Source organism: Crassostrea angulata, chromosome 8 (genome assembly GCF_025612915.1).
Source record: "Crassostrea angulata isolate pt1a10 chromosome 8, ASM2561291v2, whole genome shotgun sequence".
Classification (NCBI taxonomy): Eukaryota; Metazoa; Mollusca; class Bivalvia; order Ostreida; family Ostreidae; genus Magallana; species Magallana angulata.
In genome coordinates this window covers 50,093,867-50,116,157 of record NC_069118.1, presented here as the reverse complement: position 1 = coordinate 50,116,157, position 22,291 = coordinate 50,093,867, and the positions used below count along the sequence as shown (strand labels likewise).

The 22,291-nt window shown below is 32.5% G+C and overlaps 1 protein-coding gene across 1 annotated transcript in view; it reads right to left on the bottom strand.

The window, feature by feature from the left end:
- Nucleotides 1–110: 110 nt before the first annotated feature.
- The window catches only part of LOC128161057 (hepatocyte growth factor receptor-like), a 35,316-nt gene continuing 13,135 nt past the window's right edge, over nt 111–22,291 (bottom strand). Inside the window, exons 5-13 of the mRNA XM_052824308.1 lie at nt 17,719–17,883; nt 14,900–15,042; nt 9,962–10,076; nt 9,094–9,230; nt 5,105–5,299; nt 4,880–4,979; nt 4,407–4,646; nt 2,640–2,795; nt 111–231 (exon numbers count right to left, since the gene is read on the bottom strand). Of these exons, the coding sequence (XP_052680268.1) occupies nt 127–231; nt 2,640–2,795; nt 4,407–4,646; nt 4,880–4,979; nt 5,105–5,299; nt 9,094–9,230; nt 9,962–10,076; nt 14,900–15,042; nt 17,719–17,883 (1,356 nt within the window). The 3' untranslated portion in view covers nt 111–126. The remainder of the gene's footprint in view (nt 232–2,639; nt 2,796–4,406; nt 4,647–4,879; nt 4,980–5,104; nt 5,300–9,093; nt 9,231–9,961; nt 10,077–14,899; nt 15,043–17,718; nt 17,884–22,291) is intronic.

Below are 22,291 nucleotides of genomic sequence, written 5' to 3'. Positions count from 1 at the left end.
GCTACGTAATGTTTAATTATGACGTTATGTGGCGTAAAAAACACACAGTGATATGTATATATAGTTTTTGTTCAAATGTTACAGTTTATACTCACAACTTACGGCTTCCCGTTACAATTCAGTTTATTAATTAATACCTAATTCGTTTGGAAAAGAGTGTAAATGTTCTCTAAGAATACCTTTGTGTTGCTTTAATTCCTTTATTCCTAAAATGGCTTTTACGTTTCCAACCTTCATTAGAAAAAAGAAACAAAAATATTTTTTATAAAAGCCTTTAGGTGTTGAATGCTGCACTTGTATTAACTTTCATAAGTAAGTTAAATCAAATATTTGGTATTTTCCTTAACGACGGGCTTACAGGTGTCAGGTGCAAGTTATGTTATTTCTCATATCTTGCGGTCATCCTTTTGACTATTAAATTTTCCAAGATTGATTCTTTACACTTTGTATTCTTAAAGCTAACAAAAATTAGCAATATTGTCTCAGGTTTTGATGTTGTCTGTAATTGACCAGTAAGCATAGGGTAAATTCGCTTCTAACTTGTTATAGAAAGCAGCAATATTGCTGACACGCCCACCTCTACCCCAGCTTTACTCACTCTACTTACATGACATATTTATTTGTATGAATAACATTATATAAATAGTGCCTGTTTGGGAGGGTAAGAGTTGAAATTGACACCCAGAGAAAACCATTGTCAACCGACGCGAAGCGGAGGTTGACAATGGCTTTCGAGGAGTGTTATTTTCAACTCTTCCCATTCTAAACAGGCACTATTTATTTCATTATACTGAATGTCTTAAGTACAAGAAAACTTTCTGTTTTTATATAGAAATGACGTGAATTTTATGGCGAACCATACGCGCATAATTTACGTGCATGTAACAATTCGTTGTGTTACCCGTTGCCAAGGGTGTTGCTTACGCTGAGGGTAATAGAACGGATTATCAACTGACTATTAACCAATCAGATTTCAGTATTTAACATGAAAAAATAATTTTGTAATTGTTTGACGGCAATTTTATTTTTGATGTGCCATTTTTTGCTGTTACGTAATGTGTAGTGTATAGTTTGACAAATATTGTTTTTATGTATGATAAGGGGATTAGCGTATGAATAGCTTATCTTTGTATTGTAGAAAAAGCTTCAAGTTGGAATTTGATCCCTATCATTTAATTTAGTTATGTTTACTATTTTCGTCATTTTCAATAAATGACTTAGTTCATCTTAACAAGGGTGTTGATTCAATTTTTACTCTGCAAAATTCTACTTAAAGTGGAATGCTAAAAATAAATTTCAAATTTTGAAACAATGAAATCGCCAAAAGACAGTCCTAGAGTATGTGTTCCTTCAAACACACTGTTTTTTCATCCCGAAAAAAATGGAAAGTCTATATATTTATTTTACATGGTTACTTAAAATACAAAGTATCATTTAACCTGTTATACCAATTGTGTTTATAAACGCAATTGTTCCAAGTAAAAACTGATGAAAGAGAGTCCTTGTAGGTAATTTGGTGACATTGTTATAACAGTTTATACAATGCACGTTTGAGGTAGAACAACCCTTAAAGAAACCAATTATTTTTTTTATTTAAACAGTTTAAACTACTTTTAAGTTTACTAAATTACAAACCTAGCAAATGCATTTTCAAATTAGGAGCGTCAGCTCATATTTTCCAAATAAAGCAACAGGTAAATTCTAACAGAACGAAAATCACCATTTTATGTTATATTTTAAGAAAATCTATTTGTCGTCATTATATCAAGAAAGTCAAGTATATAAATTTCCTTCCGAATATTAAAAACAAACCCTAATTTCATTCTTTAAGACACTCCTTAAACTACAGGCCGTAACGGTCATCTGAGTACCATATCCAATCCAGTCGAAGAATGTCATATATTTATTTAATTATTCTCCATCCTGGAGTGAAAAATATATAATATAAAAGATATGATAATCACCACCCACTTCCCCATCTGCACATTTGCAACAAGGACATGCATGTCTATGTTTTCTTTAATGAACTAAAGATGGTTACAATACATGTTTTACATAAACACAACTCCCAATCCCCAGTGGACAGACTAAAATTCTTCCAAAGGGCATATCTATGTATTTTGTTTAATTGTCTTTTGAAGATGCATACTTCTATTTAGATTTAGTTTTTCAAGTTGTTTTAATTTCTTTCTTCCTTTCTTCCTTTTTTTCCATCTCTCTTTATTTATTTAGTTTGATAACTTTGACACAAAATGAAATGCACCGAAAATATACGATCTAACAGTGATTAAACATCTTAATCATATATTCAATCAAACTGCTAAATACAAATAAAGAGTTTGTTACTAGCTGGCTAAACTGTAGATATGAGTGCATCTACTTATCTGGTCAAGTACCCCCCTATTTGGGTCAAATTTAAAGGTTTTTTCTCCTTTTTGAAAATGAAAGCTAAGTTTGTACTAAGACTACCAAAGTGTACTTGTGCAATAATTTAAATCAAATGCACTTTAATGTTCGTCTGATCCGTATCATCGATTTGAGGGAAATTATAAATGTAAATTAATCACGCTGTTTCAAAAAGAAGAACCAGACACGTACACCACTTAAACTGTAATTCATTAACGTGTGCACATTTATACCTTAATAGTCAAAACATCTTTCTTGTCGTCTGCATAATGTTTGGGATCGATCTCCGTCAAATCACATCTCAAATACGTTGGCGACACAGCCTGTACGGGTATGTTGAAATTGATTGAGATATCTTGAGGTTGAAGAACCTTATTCAATTCCTGTCCCTATAAATCAATTGAAAATGTCTTCAGAAAATGTGTATATAATAATAGAGGTAAATAATTTTCTGGACATACTCTAAAACCTTGCATGGTGCAATTGGCCTTGCATGACCTCAAGATTTACCAGGCCTCACTTTTCGCCTCAATTTTGAATTGGTTCCAAATTTTGGCCTGGCCTCAAAAAAATGACCTGGCCTCAAATTTGGCCTTTACAGACATTTTTGGCCTCAATTTTATTTTAATAGTTTTTCACATATTTGATGATCTTATTGACTTGTTTTAATATTTTATGTTCAATATATATGAAACGTCCCAGTAGATGGCTTCGGTATCTCATTGTGGTAGTTCTATTAACAAAAAATAACAAATTAACAATTTATATTTAAGTGTAATCTACATATACTACTGGTATGAGTGATTGATTCTGATAGATTTTGATCAAGTCTCTTTAATTCTATAGTACTTAATAATGTGGTGCTGCCTTGACATTGTATGACCATGACATTTTTTGAATGTACTTAAATGACACTGCTATCAGGATCGACAATACCAATGTAGATCTTCTTATATGACCTACATGTTTAAGAGAAAATGGTAGAGGCCAATTTGTTTATTTTAACCAACATCAAAGATCATAAATTGTTTGATTTGTTCAAATTCTGAGAATGAAAAGTCCCCGTGGGGGAAAATAGTTTCTTAAAGATACAAACAATAGATTATGATCATTGCTTAATCGAATTATCGAGTGATGCAATGCTGCAGTCATTCACAAATGACATTAATTAAATAAGGCCATGTGAAATGCTGAACGACATGGCAGACAATGATTCTGACCCCAGTGTAGCAGATTATCAACAGAAAAGGTTGATATCGAATTTCTGCCAGAGAGAAAAATTTGGACTTGATTGGTAGTGAAAAGGTAATTTAAACAAACCGTCAATTTTCAAGTTCAATACAAAGTGATAGAAATAGAATATATACAATTTTACAAATGTTTGAGATATTTATCAATCCTTCAATCAGTTGAATCTCTGAAAACGAGAGAGAGAGAGAGAGAGAGAGAGAGAGAGAGAGAGAGATAGATAGAGAGACAGACAGAGACAGAGAAGGAGAGAGCGTCTCTCAGTTTTAAGCTGATCGCTTTGGCATAATCAAATTCCTTGGCAAAAATAAGATCAGAGATGAACATGGAAGTCATTGGTATTTATTGTGTGTCCATACATGGATTAAATCGATTACACAGTCGCTCACTTATCATATATATTTTGATTGTAATCATTAAAAAGGCAGTGAGTTTTCAATAGCTATGAGAAATTGATTAAAATTCAATGTAAATCTAACAAATGAGGAAAATGGGAAAATTAAAAAATTTAAGGCCAAATATTTTGGAAGAGATCAAATTTTAAGTCGGGCCAAAATTTGGAAACAGGCCAAATTTAAGGTCAAAAGTGAGGCTAAACCAATTTTGAGGCCAGACCAGGCTAATCGGGCTATGCCTGGTCAGGTTTAAAAGTATTTCGGTTCTTCTGATACACAAAATGAGTATTCAAACGACGGAGCTAAAATACTTAATAAATATTTCTTTTATTTGTCTATAATTCAATAATTTCTTACATAGACCAATAAATGATTTTCCACCTTTGACCCGTCATTTCTGAGGATGGTATTGAAGCTTTCAAACACGGGATCTGGATAAACTGTCATATAATGAGGAGCGTCACCGGCCCATTTTTTCCAATAATAATCATCATCATCAATCATTATCCACATCTCTAACTTTGTTTCCCATCTTCTGATGTTTTTCGATAGATCAGGTGTCGGGCAAATTAGGTTCTCATTAAACAGTTCACAAATCTGTTAAAAAACAAATACTTAAAAGACAATTGAAAGAAGTTTTAGCATAACTTGATAATTACCTGTTTTTAATTTGGTCCTATTTATTTTCTACATAATAAAAATTCTTTTATTTTTATTTTTAAATTTATTTTCTTTCATTACAGATTTGTAAAGCATTAATTTGGTATCAATTATTTATCGACCGATATTTATAAAATATAACTTAATATTATTTTTTAAGAAAAAATTACGGTATATATTGTTTCAGATGTTTCCATTGATCTTAAATTTAGCGAGTATGAATTCGCATTTCCAAAGTGTGTGCCTCTCACAACCAATTTCAGACCCCCACTTCAAAAGAAAGAAAATAACAAATGGTACAGGAATATCATTATATATTTTTCCAGATTATGATGAACGCATATTATTTACTACAAATGTTAAAAACTAAACAATCATTTACGTTTTGAAAATACCTCATTATTGTTGTATTCCTTGACACACTTATAATTTGTGGATCGTTTGTATAACAAAATGTGTCATTTGAACTTGTTATGACGTCATCGTTTATCTTGACTGTAATTGGGAAACATTCATTGCAGGTCATGTTCTTTCCTTGTATGATTTCCCAACATGCTCTTGTTTTGAATTCTATATGTGTCTGGTTTTTACTGTAACATAGATATTTTGATTAATGGATTAATTAATTGATTGATGGATTGTTTGTATGAATAAAAAAGTTTTTAATGCTAACTTTATCTGATTTCAAACTTAGAGATAGTATAAAGAGTAGGAATAACGTATTAACTGTGTAAAAATAACTTTGACATTTTTTTTTTAGAAAAAAAGATACATTTTGCAATGTTAGAGGCATTTGCTGTCATATAGGGAAAAAAATTGAAAAAGCAATGTTATCTTCTTTAATGCTTAGTAGAAAATTTTGCTTACACATACAACAGAACTCAGAATATCAGACTCTTGTAATTTTTAAGAAACAGATGCAAAAACCTCATATTTTTTTTAAAGAAAGTTTAACTTCACGCCTTCCGTCATCAGTGTTAACTGTAACGACTTAACTTGCATATATGTATGGTTTTTTACCTTTGATGTTCTAACAGACCTTTTTGTTTCGTTCAGTATGCTTAATTCTTTAATCATTTTTTTAAGTTTTATTAATAGATTTTTAGTACAATTTCTTTAAGCGTCCTATTTGAATTTAATTACATTATAAAGGTTATTAGAGGGGTCTTGATATGTGTAAATGCGTTTCTTTGAAAGACCTTTCTTATATTTGACTGTTTTGTCTATTATAAGTTTATAATTATTATTCAAATACTTTATTTGAATTGGTTGAAGATAAGAAAAATAAGTAATATATGACATTGTTTTGCTCATTAAGAGATAATACAGATTTCAACAATGAGAAACACAAGCTCACATGAACGTCAAGTAATTTAAAGATTACAATAAAAACATAGGAACAATTTTGTAAGATCCGAATATGAAAGTATTATAACAAATTGTCCAAGACATATCATTATATTCCCGCTTTTTTTTGTAATTTGGCTAAGCAATAGTCACGTGGTGTACAAATAAGTGTTTTGGACAAACCGGTGATTAATATCTGTGTGTCACATCCTTTCTTGAGTTCTCAAATATTCTTTTTTTTGGGGGGGGGGTGTCTAGAGAACTGGTTTAATCATAAAACTTGTACTATAGTATTTCATGAAGAAAACAAGACATTTATTGGCCATGGCGTTCAACTGGATACCATATGCCGTAAATGAATGGTTTATTGAGCATCATTTGGTAGTCTAAACCGTAATACAACACTACTCCCCCTTCTAATATTTCAGTTTCATCCACGACAATAAGTATCACGAGTAACACAAATGATCCAATAAAAAGTACATCTTCACTACATAATTGTATGTTATCCCTTCTCTAAAAAAACAACCTGAACCCCTGCCCCACTGGTTGAGAATGAAATGTCTAACAGTGTTCAACATCAAAAGTCCAAAGGAAAAAAAAAATTGGAGGTAGGATCAGGGGTCATGGAGGTGTGAGAATCCTCTGCTGACCGGTGTATGCTTTTAATCGTAGACAATTAAGTATTGAATATAAAAAAAATTGACATAATAACAATGCAATTGAAATAACGTAATGATTACGAACAATGTTAAAAATCAAAAGTCAAGGAAAAAAATACACAACAGGAGCAGAGAAAACACTAAAACAATTGGAGGTAGGATCAGGTGCCATTAGTGAGTGACCGGTCACACCCGCCTTGTGCTCTTTGGCTTAATCGAAAAAACAGGAGAAGAAACAGACAATTATGGTATAACAATAAGTATGAAAAACGTCAGTCAGCATGCGACTCAGTCGACGAAAGGATTCGCTAAAAAGTAAGTTTAATCGACCATAGATTTTCTGAAAAGATGATTTCAATCGAGACTGTTAATTGTTCTATCCACTTGTTTGTCAGAGGCTTGCCTCGACTTAAAAACTGTTTATACGTAAAGCATATCCTTGCCTTAAATATAAAAACTCCATATGCAAATAATGAAGATATATTGTTACATTAGTAAGGTAAGGACTGTTAACTATAGAAAAATTAAAGTCATAGTTTATCAAAGTTTGCTTTGTTTTTTGTTTAGTCGCCAATAATGTCCCTTTCCAGTGAAAATTTCAAATTATGAAACAGATATATAACACTCAGTGGTATCTTTTATTTCAAGTTAAAAAATATATATTGGGTCAACTTAATGATAGAATTAACAATTGTTGATTGACAATACGTTGTCGAGATACCCGAATGTTAAGTTGAAGGCCATAGTAGGGATTTATTATTTTTCACGTACAAGTTTTTGAATAAATTCTAATTCATCTGTATACAAAAATAAAATGTTGTACATTTTTACTATTTGGCCTTATTGAAACCATCATAAGGTCTGAACATCTGATCTAGGGGCCATGAATTTTACAATTTTTTGTAAATGGCTTCATGGACATGCATTTAGTTTTTTTTATCTCAAATACATATGGGAATAGAGAAACAAATTTTCTAACATTTACAAAATGTAATACAAGTTAATGTTACGCCATATTTATAATGACCTTGCCGTAGGATAATAACCCCTGGGCCAGGGACCATGAATTTCACAATTTGGCAGAGAACTTCATAAACAACATAACTATATATGCATTTAGTGTCTTTCCCTATATGTGGGAGTAAAGGGGTGATTATATCATTTTTTTTAAATTCGTTTACAATCGACATTTTTCTTAAAATAAATCAACAAAAAACAATTCTCATTCGGGTTTTTTCATTTTCTTGCTTTCATAGAAATTAAGATGCTCTTTTCCTTCCATAGAAACAGCTTTTGGGAGTGTTAATTATTGCTATGGAAAAGTTGACATGGATTTTTCTATAACAACAGCTATAATTTTGCCAAACGGTGTTAAGTATGACTCAAATGAATAAGATATATTGTTACATGAATTGGAAGACACATTAAGCATCTACCTATCAAAACAGTTTGTTACTGTTGAACAACAAACACAACATTTTAAATTGCAATTAACACTCTAAAAAGGTTTTTAGGGACTATACTCTTCAACTCTAGGAAAAAAGTGGTGGAGGTTTTTAAGATATATTTTTACATGACTGATTATAATTCCTTTTGCAATCGCAAGGACGATATTTTCGTTCTCCTCAACGAGTTCCTATAACTATTTATAATTTTCTGTAAGCAAACAGTCAAGATTCTGTAAAAACAACATTCCTATTGCTAGTATAACACAGGCATGATATAAATGACTCACGTTCTGACATGTACGATATCGAAGATAATGGTACGAAAATATGTAAAATATACAAATTTGCAATAAAAATATGAGGATGCTTCCACATAAATTTCAGGTTTACTAGTTAAATGGTTTTTTAGTCGAAGATTTTTGAAAAATTCCAACAAATTTTCAATAATCCTTCTAATCTATTCTTGAGACAGAATGTGGTTTTTAATTTTAACAAACTTGCGTACCCTTCACTCAACGATGTTGTATGCTAAGTTTGGTTGAATTGGTCCAGTGGAACTGGAGAAATATATATATATATATATATATATATATATATATATATATATATATATCTATATATAACTATGTAAGGAAATTCTCCTTTGAACTAGCGTATTTTGTATTCGAAGCTTCATGGGTTTTTTTCACATTCTGGATTTGATTTTTTTTTCTTCATTTTATTTGTGTATTTATGAGTTTTTGATGTTTTGGTGTTTGTGGTAACACTGGAAATTTGCTTTTAGAATTGTCCAGCTTGAAATGAATTCAAACCTCAATTATCCAACTTATACGTTATGTTTCCTTAATAGATTAATAGTTCAAGAAATCAACGGAAGAAGGTTCATTTTTTAATTTTTTATGCTTTAGATTAATCAATAATTCTTACCTCGTAATCACACAGGAAATATCGGAAATCAGTACTTTTGTCGAAAATCCAGTGTCCAGATTGTTGCCTTCTAATGTAAGTACTGTGTTTCCACGCCGAGACCCAAATAGAGAATAGGTGTAACTCAGATAAGGTCTCTACAAATAAACAGCACTATCATAGTTTTTTGTGTGTTCTTTATTTTCGCCCCTCTTAATAATCAAATGCCGTTTTTTAGATTAACTTTAAAAATATACATATGGTAAGATATTTTCAACCAGCAACTATACTGCTTTTGTTAACTACGCTCTTGTCCTTTTTCTGGTGGAAAGGATTTACATTAAAAGTCTTATTTTATTACAATTTAAAATCTAACTTTTAATTATAGTTATATCAATGATTTAATCTTATTGCTGTGAGTAAACATCAAAGCTCAGAACGACTTAACGTAATTTTTGCATCCTTTCTATTACTGACTCAAAGGTGTGAATTGCTATTCTAATTAGTATACCCTTATTGTTGGTTGCACTGTCAAGAGTACAATTATTTATCATTTAATCTTATATATGTATATTTGTATTTGTTAATTAATTTTTGTTCTTACAGTTCTCTTTGAACATTTATTTGTAATGTCTATATTTTTATGATTGATGACAACCTCCTTTCTCAGGATTAAAAACAAATAATGAAATGGAAAAACAAAACAACAGCTTTGACTTGAATATAAAACTAAATAGGGAATAATAAAACAACTACTGTTAAATATTCATTTCATTTCCTGCATAATACGATGTACTGTGCCGACCCTGCTGCAGTTAAATGTTTATGTCGAATGTCAACGTCATTTTAACCATTAACGTTTCGAAATACGTATTCTGTTCAACTTTACCGTGACCAAAATTGGAAACTCTCTAACTGCAGAGCTTTTCAGGATGCCACCAATGGTTGCTTTGACAGTAACCAGTACAGTCCTATCATCGTGTGCAATCGTTAAACACTCAATACTGTAATTGAAAAAATAGCTAAGTACATGATTATCTGTTTTTCACAGTAGTTATACTAAACTTGAGAAAAAGGCATAGCTGTCAAAAAAATTCTTCTTTGAACTTTGAATTACTCCTAAGTCCCAGTATTGGCAAAGTAGTTAGGGTTATAATAGTTTAAAATCTCCATTATCCAAGAGAGTGTATAAAAAATATCCCATATTGCTGCATTTAGTTCACATTTTTCTCGATATATTTCTATGATGAACTTTGAACCCCTCTTAGGCCAAAGTATTGGGTTTGAATGGTTCGTACAATTTAGAATCTACACTATCTGAGATTGTTTGCATAGTGATCTTCAATATTGTAACATTGTAGTTCTTGAAAAGATTTTATATCATATTCATTATAGTGTATCAGTCCTTATACAAGTGTTTTGGACTACGAGACAGCAACCAAAAACTAGGGCTGTATCACCCTCAGGGCGATATTTCTTTTTCTTAGCCCATTGTCACGCATCAGCTGTTGTCTATATTGCCCTCAAATCTAAAATCGTTAATTCTCCATACCTCTTTTTTTTAATTAAGTGTAGGTTTTGACAAGGTTGTGAAATAACGATAGAATAACAAATAAATAATATAAATTATCACATCTTAATATTTTTGTTTACTATCAAAAGTTAAAAATAAAATACATGTAGTTCGAAAATTGCGCCAAATAGTGTTATGAATCTAAGTAAGGGGAGGTAACAGACACAAAGGTTGTGGGTTTAGAACAATAGCACGCTGTATTTAAAATCAATCGACATATAGATAATGAAGGAAAAAGGTAAGAATGGAACACGAAACTTAAGACATTTTTACTATATGATCATGTTGGCCCCACCCTAGAGTCTGAACCCTTGACCCAGGGGTTATAAATTTCACAATTTTGGTAGAGGGCCTCATGGACATTATAACCAGGTATTTAGTGTTGAACAAATAGATATGGGAGTAGAGAAGATTTTCTAAGATTTCATACATTTTTACTATATGGCCCACCCTAGAGCCTGAACCCCTGATACAGGGGTCATGAATTTCACAATTTGGGTTGAGGGTTTCATGGACATCATAATCATGCATTTGGTTTTTAACAAATAGATATGGGAGTATAGAAGAGGATTTTTTAAGATTAAATACATTTTAACTATCTGGCCATATTGGCCCCACCCAAGAGCCTGAACCCCTAACACAGGGGTAATGATTTTCACAATTTTGGTGGAGGGTTTCATGGACATCGATATCATAATCATGCATTTAGTCTATAACAAATAGATATTTGAGTACAGAAGATTTTCTAAGATTAAGTACATTTTTACTATATGTCTATATTGGCCCCACCCAAGAGCCTGAACTACTGACTCAGGGGCCCTGAATTTCATAATTTTGGTAGAGGGCTTCATATATAGATATCATAACTATGCAACCAGTTTTTTCCTCACATGTGTGGGAGTAAAGAAGACTATTTTTTGAAAATTGTTTGCATATTTGGCCCCACATGTGGCGCCCCGGGGGTGGTAGAGCCATGCATTTCACAATTTAGATTCCTCTTACCATTGAACGGAAATGCCTCAAACCAAAAATGGTAACAATTTTAAGAAGAAGTTAAAAATGTAAAATAACTAACGCACGACGCACGACGACGGACGAAAATGGATAACAAGAGGTCACCTGAGTTTACTCAGGTGACCTAAAAATAATTGGTTAAAAGAATAGACGCGCTTACGAATGTTCTAAAACAATTCGCTAACAGCGTGAGATATATAAATGTAATCTGACAGGAAACTTACGAAGTCCCAGTGAAAGAATTTGACTCATTGCGGAGATGAAAAGTTTTTCCCTAAATAATTTTGATTTCTACAAGATAGAGCTTCATCTCAAACGAGAGATTCCCTTCTGCTGAATATAAAACAACGGTTGCCAACATCTTCCGACACCTCTTACAGTTCTGCACACATGTATAAAGGAATAGAAAGAAACAAGTTTTCTATGTCCGAAAAAATATAGCTTTTTTATGATAAATTATATTGAATATTTCCTTATTTGAAATTTGAATTTGAATAAAAATCTTTTGATTTTATTTTTACGAAATAAACAACATCACACGGTTGTTTTCATCTTGGCCCTGGTACATGTATCAGCACTCGGATTGTATAGTCCAAACCCAAGGGGCATGGGCCGATACCAACCGCTCGGGCAGATACCAGAGCCATTATTAAAAAAAAATAGCGTGACACCCCTCGAAAACCATTGTCAACCTCCGCTTCGCGTCGGTTGACAATGGTTTTCTCGGGGTGTAAATTTCAACTGTTACCCTCCTAAACAGGCACTATTTATATAATGTTGCATGTTGAATTTTCTTGAGATCCTAGCATTAGCAAAGGATCATGCTTTGATAAATCACGTGAGCTATAAAATAAAATAAGTAGACCGATTGACCTTAATGATAATATTGTATATCTTTTGTGGATTGCAATTGACTTCAATCATTAGTAATTATGCATTTATATTTAAGAAATCACCACTATTTGAAAATACGTGTATTTGTTTCTTTTTCGCATGCCGTGTGTCTTTTTCTACACTACCAGTATTGTAATCAAAAAGTTTAAAAAAGATGGATCATTTGGGATTTTTCATTTTTTTTTTTCAATTTGAGCATCGCACTACGTCATAATATGAATTTCACAATATCATAGTTCACCTTTTAAATAGCGTTTTAGATATCCGGTATTGATTTTACTCTACATTGCTGTTGTAAACAATGGCAATACTAAGCAATTAGAAAGGTAATGTATGTATACTGTGAGCGATAGAAATTATTACGATTGAGAAAGTCGATTTTGTTAATTTAAAAGTAATATGAAAAAAAATCTGATAAACCGGGATTTCAGGTATGCTTATTTTTTCTTTGTTTTGATGCCCCTGCCCCCCCCCCCCCCCCACACACACACACACCTTCCCCTTGAATTTATCGTAATTGTTTTTACTAGCGCTGGTTTAAATTTGAAGACAGAAGCTTTTTTCGAATTTAATCAATTAATAAATGTTTTAAGGTGGAAGGCTACATCGTCACAATATGTCTGATATCCGTTTGAAACGCCATTTTGTTCCTGATTGAAAGCATTATGTCGTGGTACAAAATAGCTAAACACCGCTCAATTGAACTCTTCTAGCGAGGGAGATCAGATAAGAATGAAATCACCAAATCGCTTAGAAAATACGTCCATTCCCTTCGTGATTATAGCTTTCAAGTAACATTGATTATCAGCTGTTATGTAGAGAAAACGTGAAAACGAAATAATATACTGTTTCCCTGCTAATGGCAATACATATTTGTCATGTCATCTGCAACAGACGATCATAAATATGGGACGGATTATCGATAAAGGTGAGCAGATAATTTTCACTTGAACCCTATATGCATGATAAATATAAAACTAAAGTTCCGTAGTACCATCTCTTGTATTAATTGATCCCAACTTCCCAAATTTAAAACATTTGCAGTATAAGACTTGCATTGAAAGTTTGAAACTTAACTAATGTATTTTAATTAAAATAGATATAGCTAGGTACATGTATGCTAGCAATAGCAGTGGAATCCGGATTTGCAAGCAAAATGAGGGAACGACAGAATCTTGAAAAAGAGCATGTTTTTAAATTCCACACGTACATGTGTATCACTATAGAAATCTGATGTATGTATATATATGCATAGGTTTGTTGCGTATAATTTGTATTGTATATTGTAATGTGAAAGTAAGAGGCAATGTAACTACTTACATTTTGTTTTCAAGGGTTTAATATAAATATAATGCATTCGTCTAAAATATAATTTTTCAGATCCAAACATTATCATAAGCACTACTAACCTTTTTCTTACATTTTAGCATATACTTTTACCTTTTTAAAAAAAAAATTGTGATTTTCTTTTAAATCAGAAAAGTGGTCCCAAGATATTTGAGACCATGTAAAATCAAGAGAGACAACTCTAAAACAGGATCTTTCAAACTAAGATTTTTAAAATAATTCAGTATTTCTTTTAATTTTTCAGTTTCATTAAATTTCTTTTTTTCATCTCATTAACCAACGAATTTTGTTTCTATTTTCATATTTTTGTGGGATTTCATCCAGAAGTTTGCCTTAAAAGAATTTTAAAATATTTTAGTTTCATTTTTATGTAAATTAAAATAAAAATCATAAAAACTTAATTCAATATTATTTTGTTTGGTTTTTTTTTTCCACTTTTGTAACATTTCACTTTCATTAGAGTTTAAAAACAAAAATGTTTTAAATTTTGACATAAAAGGGGCTATCTGGAAGCAGACAGATATTTAAAAAATTCTCTTCAAAATAGAGTATTGTACTTTGAGCTCTATTATTGTTGAATACTGTGCCTATTATTAGTTACAAATGCATGCAACAAAAATCTCCTACACAAATGTGGTGTAGAGATCCATCTTAAGTGGATATCGGTAAAAAATTTTGATCCGGCTAACAGTGAGACTGTTCTTTTAAAAATCATATTAGAAAATACTTTCTTCGGTAATAGTTTCGTAGCGAATTTAATCATCTTTTTTGCATGTGATTACAAGTATGCCTTTTGTCTACAGAAAATGTGTGATTAAAACGCATTATATAACAAGGAGGTGTTATTGAAAAAAAAAACCATGTACGTTGATTCAGTCTTGTATAAAACCGCATTCCTTAAAGAACTAGATGAAAATAAAAAATAAACTTGAATTTATACGTTAAATTCTTTAAATGCTGCAATATTCTTTCGATAAAAGAGCACTAAAACCTAATCACCTTGTACGTGTTTTATTCATCACATTGCAGGCGTTCTTTTCACCAATGGTAACGTTTACTTTTGACCAAGGGAAATCTCCAAAATTTTCTCCTTCTATCCTAAGACGTGTAAACCCTTCTATTGGACCGCTAGCTGAATATACCTATAATGCGGAAAAGTATATTCTTTTTTATTATAAGAAAAAATGTGAAACCTTTTTTTTAAACTGATGCTTTCGTTTATAAAATCGCTTGCCATAATGACAATGCCAATACATAACCCCAATTGTACTTTTGGAGGTCTTTCCAAAAACTAAATCAGTTTTCCTCATGTTATTATTTTAAACTGAACTTAAGTCATTATATGAGGCTTGTTACTTTTACGTAATACGTGTAACTTAAATCATGCATATCTTAATGAGACAGAACAAGTATTTGCATTACTGAGTGGCAAACAAAATTTCTCTCCCAGGTTCCGCAACTTTAGCCTAATTTTTCGATAATCATTAATACATTTGTATCCAAACTTTGTTCATAGACTAGAATGAAAATAGTCCAGAATTTCTGTTTTTAAACACTGTTTCAAGTTGCAATACACTACAAGAAGAGATTCTACGGGGAATTTGCATTGCAAACGATATGAGAGATATCCAGATATTTTCATAGAAAATTTGTGGGAGGTGTCCTAAGTTCTTCCGAATAGAGAAAATATATATACACATTTCCCATTTTAAATCGACGTAAGAAATCTATTTTCGTTCATGTTAATTACTCCGGATAAAAAAAGATGAAGTGGCAATAAAGATATTTTGTAGATATTCTCGGTAAAATTTGTCAAAATATGACGGAATTAGTAACCTGGTGCAGACTATAGCTTACTCGAATCTGCGTTCAACTATGCTGTCAACTTTTATATGTCCTAGCAGCCTCTTAATTTGAGACAGGCTATGAAGTTAACTGCTTGATATTCATTGTTACATCGACCATTCATTCATATTCAAATACCTTGGGACCTTTTGAAACTTTTAAGAATATTGACTATCCTTGAGACTTTAACCCATTTGAAATCTTTTAAATAAGGTCATTCAAGACTTAACAGATTTCCAGGTGCACTATATATACAAGGCTGGTAAAGTTAGAACGGTGATAATTTAGAGGATAGAATTGTTTAAAAAAACAACAACAACATTGAAGATAAAACACAAGCTTTTTGACTAAATTTACGGTTGATCAAAGATTATGGACGGCAGTTGTACAGTGTGTGTGCGGAATATTTGATTTTATTGAATATTTAAGATTCGATTTATGAGAAACAATATGAAAAACCATTAGAAATAGAAGAGAGAGCACGACGAGAAAAGCGAGAAATGTCTAACATTACGTTTGATTGACAGATTGACGGATGCATGTGACATAACATTAGTATGATTTTCTTTTGCGTTTAAACGCAATATTTTTTTGCGTTTAATCGCAATAGCTTTTGCGATTTAGCGCAAACGATTGCAGTTAAACGCAAAAGTTATCGGTTTAAACGCAAAAGAAAATATTGTTACTGCTAAGCTGGCCTCAATGAGCTTCTGTACTTTTTCTAAAGTCTGTAACAGAAAAATTCAAAAACAGTTATGTCCCCAGATAGACGAACTTTCGCTGAATCAAGGAACTAACGAACCAAAAAAAAATTTAGTCTGCGTAATCGTTTACATTTATTGAATTCCAAGATCATTATCTATTTCATTATCAAAGAATGTTTGTATGGTTAAATAAATGCTTGAATAAAGAGAATCAAATATTAAGCTATAAAGTAGTAAGAATTTGATATAAGTATAAAATTTATACCACGAATATTATTCACATGTACATCTAGGCATATCACAACACAGCTCTTTTATATATAAAGGACTTCATGCGGAATAATGCATTTATCGCCCCTTAATTTAAAGTTTTATAAAAAAAACTTCAAAAATAAGGTGGAAGATAGTTGAAATCATATTGAAAATTACGGGGTTAAAGGTTATCACCACAGTGACGTCATTATGTAAAAGTGGATTCATGAAGATTGCCTTATTTCAATGCGTTAATGTTTTAGAGCAAAACATGGGTGGTTTCCGACGATTTTTCAACTATATGGAATAAAACATATGAAAAAAAAATCATGCTAAAGCAGGTTGCTTTATATACTTTCAAATGCAAAATATAGATTAAAAGACAATATTTTCATTTGTGTGCAAAATTGCCGAAATAAGCTCATTTAGCATAAGCAGCTAAATGACAATGATGACTAATATCAAAATTAAAGTAATAGGCATCCTCTGCACAATGTTTCATAAAGTTTAATTTTTTTTAATTTTTATACGATATTATTTAAAAGACTGTTTGAATTTGACCTTGACCTTGCAAATCAAATTTTGTCCTTTGGGAATATAAAGAATATCAATTATTTCTTGTATACACCAACCCCTACATTTTAACATTTATTAGGACCTACATGTATAATATCAGACGAATGTGTACAAATAATTGCAATCACTGACCCTGTGGACCTCCGATTGTTCAAGAAATTAAGAAAAATTTATCAATAATTCCCCAAAACTTCATAGTCAAATGCGCAAAATCTTTAAATAACTGTAAATAAAAGACAAATTGTTATGATTGACTTCTTCCCATTCAGATCGTTTGCCTGTGTACATACGTATGTACGCGGAGTTAAAACATTACCGCTCATGACTTGAAAGGTTTTAATCGTGTTACGATAATAGGTAAGAAGTTAAATGGGTTAAATAATTACGAATGATTTTTTTAAAAGCCAGGTCATTCATATCTTTAAACGTCTTTTAACTTACTTGGTATACAAGAGGGGGACAGCTATCATCATGCCAGACAAATTGGCAATCGTCCTTCCTCAAACAAAAATCATTGCACCAACCACATCCTAAAGGATCAATTGTCTTCAAGCATGTGCCGCAAGTTGTATAAACTTGGCATGAAAGCAATGGAAATTTTGATGCCTACAAAGTAAAAAACACATTAAATATTTGAGAAAGAAACTCTTATGTTTGGTCATTTCCAAAGGATAAACATGATTGAAGCGTATGAGTACAAAACAATAACAACACCAATATATAAAATGGATGATGCAAAGCTGTGGAGCTGAATTTCATTGATTAAACACAAATAGAAAGTTGGAATCTGCTGAATTGAAAACGAAAACAAAATACATGCAATGGCTTGTGGTATTATATAAAACTGGTTTTATTGTGATTTAGATCGTTGGAATATGCAGTTGTGCATATCATACAAAGAGACGCGATCTTGGACTAAAATAGTTGATATGTCGACAAAGAATAGTATGTATATGCGAAGTTTGTAAATGTTGTGGTAACTATAGATAGCCAGTGTGGTACTTATCAATAAATGATATATCTGCTAATTGGGAGACGCTAATGGAGTTGATGCACTTCTCATAGCGCTTATTCTGATGACCCATCAGGTACATGTGTTAATTTAATATTCACCGTTACCAAATCCGCATAGCAGTGTAATGTGTGTTGCATATCTTTTAAGGTTAAACTTTGAATTTTTTTTACTTCATAATGATGTATTTTGTTTGCTGACGCTTTAAAATTTTTACTTTTTGTTGACAGTGTTTATTTTGGAAATCCCCGTTATATAAATAGAGTTAAATCAGAACAGTAGAGAAAAGTAGATCCGGCAAAAACTTTGTTGATGCAGGTATCTAAGAAATATTTTGACCAATCAGATGCCGCTATACCTTGTCTAACTGATATATATCAAAGGATAACAAGATCGCTCACCATATTAACATGCTATATTAAATTAAGTGTATATTGATGACGCTGAACAGCTATAAATTGCGTCATAATCGATTTTTAATTGAGTTATCATGTACTATTGAGAATTCGATGCATATGTTTGTGACAATCACTCCTCTTAGGTGTGCGATATATCTGCGCAAAGGGAATTAGGTCCGTCGTCATTAAATAAAGACTATAAATATTACAAAGCATTGTCGCGACATTTAATCACAGGATGATAGGTTTTACGGTAGCAACCGTTGTGGCGAACGCAGCAAGAAAATTTTACACATACCTTGCGTCATTGTCAACTTACTGATATTTTGACAGTTATAACAAACATCAAAGAGAGAGAGAGAGAGAGAGAGAGAGAGAGAGAGAGAGAGAGAGAGAGAGAGAGAGAGAGAGAGAGAGAGAGAGAGAAAGAGAGAGAGAGAATTATATAAGATTAATATTTTCAAATAAAAAAAATTAAAATACATTGACCTGCTTCCACCTCAAACCGTTTTTTAGTTTTGGAGAGAACTGATCAATCTGTAAAATGTAATTTGAGTTTAATATGATCAAAAGTTTAAACGATCAATAATATATCATTTTCTTTTTTTCCTTGTTATTATCTGACTTTTATTGTTTTTTCCTAACTCATATTTTTTTCGAATTTTTATATTTTTGCATTCTAATAACATACGTCGTATCCGTGCCCCATCCCTGTTTGTAATTTCCCATTTACCAATTTAATGATTTGACAATATATACCTTCATAGATTTTTAACTGTTTTTCCTCTTAATTTCTTCTTTATTTACATCAAAACGCATTTTTTTCTCCCTCCTTCAACTTACTGTAAATGCATGCAAAATTAGTTTAAAATTGGACATGACAGTATGGCTTTTGCTTGTATATGTGTAATCTCTCTATCAAACTAAAAAAATTATCGTAATTTATACTGTAATGCTGACATGTACTTAAATTTCTAGTATACGCATCACATATGTTTGATTCACCTCTAAATATATCGCTAGAAATATACTGCGAGATCACTGTGACGTCATACGTAAAATTCTATAATAATTTGTTTACGACAACCAAATAGGAATGGAAGCATGTAAAACATTTCTTGGGTATCACTAAATCGTGTGCGGTACTCAGAATGTGTCATCAAACCTCAAGGCACCGTAAGATACGAGTTAAATATCTGTCATTGTTGGCAAAGCACTAAGGAAGAAAATATTAGAAAGCCTTATGGGATGTTGCGAAAAACATTCTCGATGAGTCTGTTTAGCTCGTTCTTTTTCCCGCGTGTAGTATTCCGGATTTGCGTAGGTTACGTGTTTGAGTTTTAGACAATATGTGCTGTTTCCGGTCGGTTTGTTTTTTAAATGGTTTACATCCACATGGTTGTGTGCTACCTGTAATCTAAAGATAAACCCTATTGACGACAAGAATGGCCGGGCGGATCGAAAGAACTGATGTTTAACCCTACGCTTGATTCTTTGACATCGTATAAAGAAAGGTTAGACAGCTATTTCTTGGCGAAAAAGATGAAAAGAAAGTTTTCGCGCTACTGAGCCTCATGGGCGCTATTACGAACGCACTGTAAAGAGACTAAACAGCCCCTAAATTACCGGCCGAAAACACTTACGGGGACCTCACAATGATTCTTGAAGAACACTACGCATCAAAACCGTTTGTTATTGTGGAAAGTTTTCGTTTCCATAACCGTGATCAACAGGAGGGGAGGGTGTGCGAGAGTATAATGTAGCCTTGAGAAAGCTTAGTGAATTTTATGAGTTTAAAGACGCACTTAATGATACCTTGAGAAAGAGATTTCTGTCTCAGAAAGGAACAAATTCAGAAGAAACTCCTGTCAGAGCCAGATCTTAAGTACAAGAAGACTTTTGACTTACCAGGGGCCATTGAAACCGCATCGAAAGACGCAGTTGGATTACAGAATAAGCATCTTCCATTGGCCGGTGTTAACAAAATCAACACACAGCAGACACGGACGAGAGACAAGGACTACAACCATACACTACTTCATCCCTCCCCAAGTCCTGTTTTCGATGTTATGGAAATCATCCGACGGATTCCTGTAGATTCTGCCGGTAAAATGTCGGGCATGCGGAAGACCAGGTCACATTCAACGAGCGTGTCAAACCAACCCTGCAACATGGTCACCGAAACATGACCAAAACGTCAGGAAAACCAAAGTTCATGAGCTTAATGTTAAAGATGAACCTATGTATTCACTGAAAATATATGCTGTAGGAGGAATTCAAGATGCAATTTGGGTACACCCTAACATAAAATATTACATGTACCCATGGAACTTGATACAGTATGAGCTATATCCGTTATAAACAAGGAGACGTATGAAGAACATTTTTCAGATGTGAATCTGACAGACACGGTCATTAATCTCTGAACATATTCAGGTAAAAGTATCGTACCACCTGGAGTATGTACGGTGACCGTAGACTTGAATGATAAAAAGCAGAACTTGATATTTTACTAAAGGGAGGACCCCCATTCTTTGGCCGAGAATGGTTAATAAACATGAAATTAAACTGGACAGAAATCAAAGCTGTAGAGACTTTGAAAAAAAAGGCGTCGATGGCTTGTTGAGCACAAACAGACGTATATTCAGTCATAAACTTGGCACCCTTGAAGGCATCAATGCTAGGATCAAAATTAGAGAGTCAACGACACCAAAATTCTGTAAAGTTCCCTTCGCACTGGGGCATAAGGTAGACAAAAACCGGATCATATAGTGTAGATTCCTTAGTAAAGTAGAGCACAGTGAATGGGCTATCCCCATTGTGTCCATACCAAAGAAGGACGGGTCAGTGAGAATCTGTGGGGACTTTAAAGTTACCTTAAACCCTGTCCTTGTGGTGTATAAGAATCCACTTCTGAAGATAGAAAATATCTTTGCAAGCTTAGCTTGGGTCCAACAGTTCACGAAACTGGATCTAAAGAACGCATACCTACAAATAACAGTGAGAAAAGAGGAAAGAACATATCTTACCATAAACATCCAGCGTGGGCTGTTTCAGTACAATAGGCCTATGTTCGGCATGGCATCAACTCCAGCTTTTTGGCAAAGGGTAATGGACACCGCATTACAAGGTCTTTAGGGAGTCCATTGTAATATGGATGACATGATAATAACGGGAAAAACCAAAAAGGAACACCTAAACAATCTTGAACAAGTACTCAGACGTTTAGATCGATATGTCTTGAGAGCAAATGTACAAAAAAGTGAATTTCTGAAGGACAGAATAAAGTTCTGTGGACATGTCATAGACTCTGAAGGACTACATAAAACCACAGAAAATGTGTCAGCAGTTTTGAACGCTCCATTGCCGAAAAAAAGTTTCAGAGCTTAGAACTTTCTTAGGACTAATTAATTACTATATGGACGATTCACAAAAAATGTGTCATCCTATTCTGCTCCATTGTATAACCTCCTAAAGGATGATCAAATGTTGGAGTGGTTAGATTCTTGTACAAAATCATTTAAGAAAATCAAAGAAATGATGACATCGGATCAATTATTGGTGCATTATGACCCAGAAAAGCCGGTGGCATTGGTCACTGACG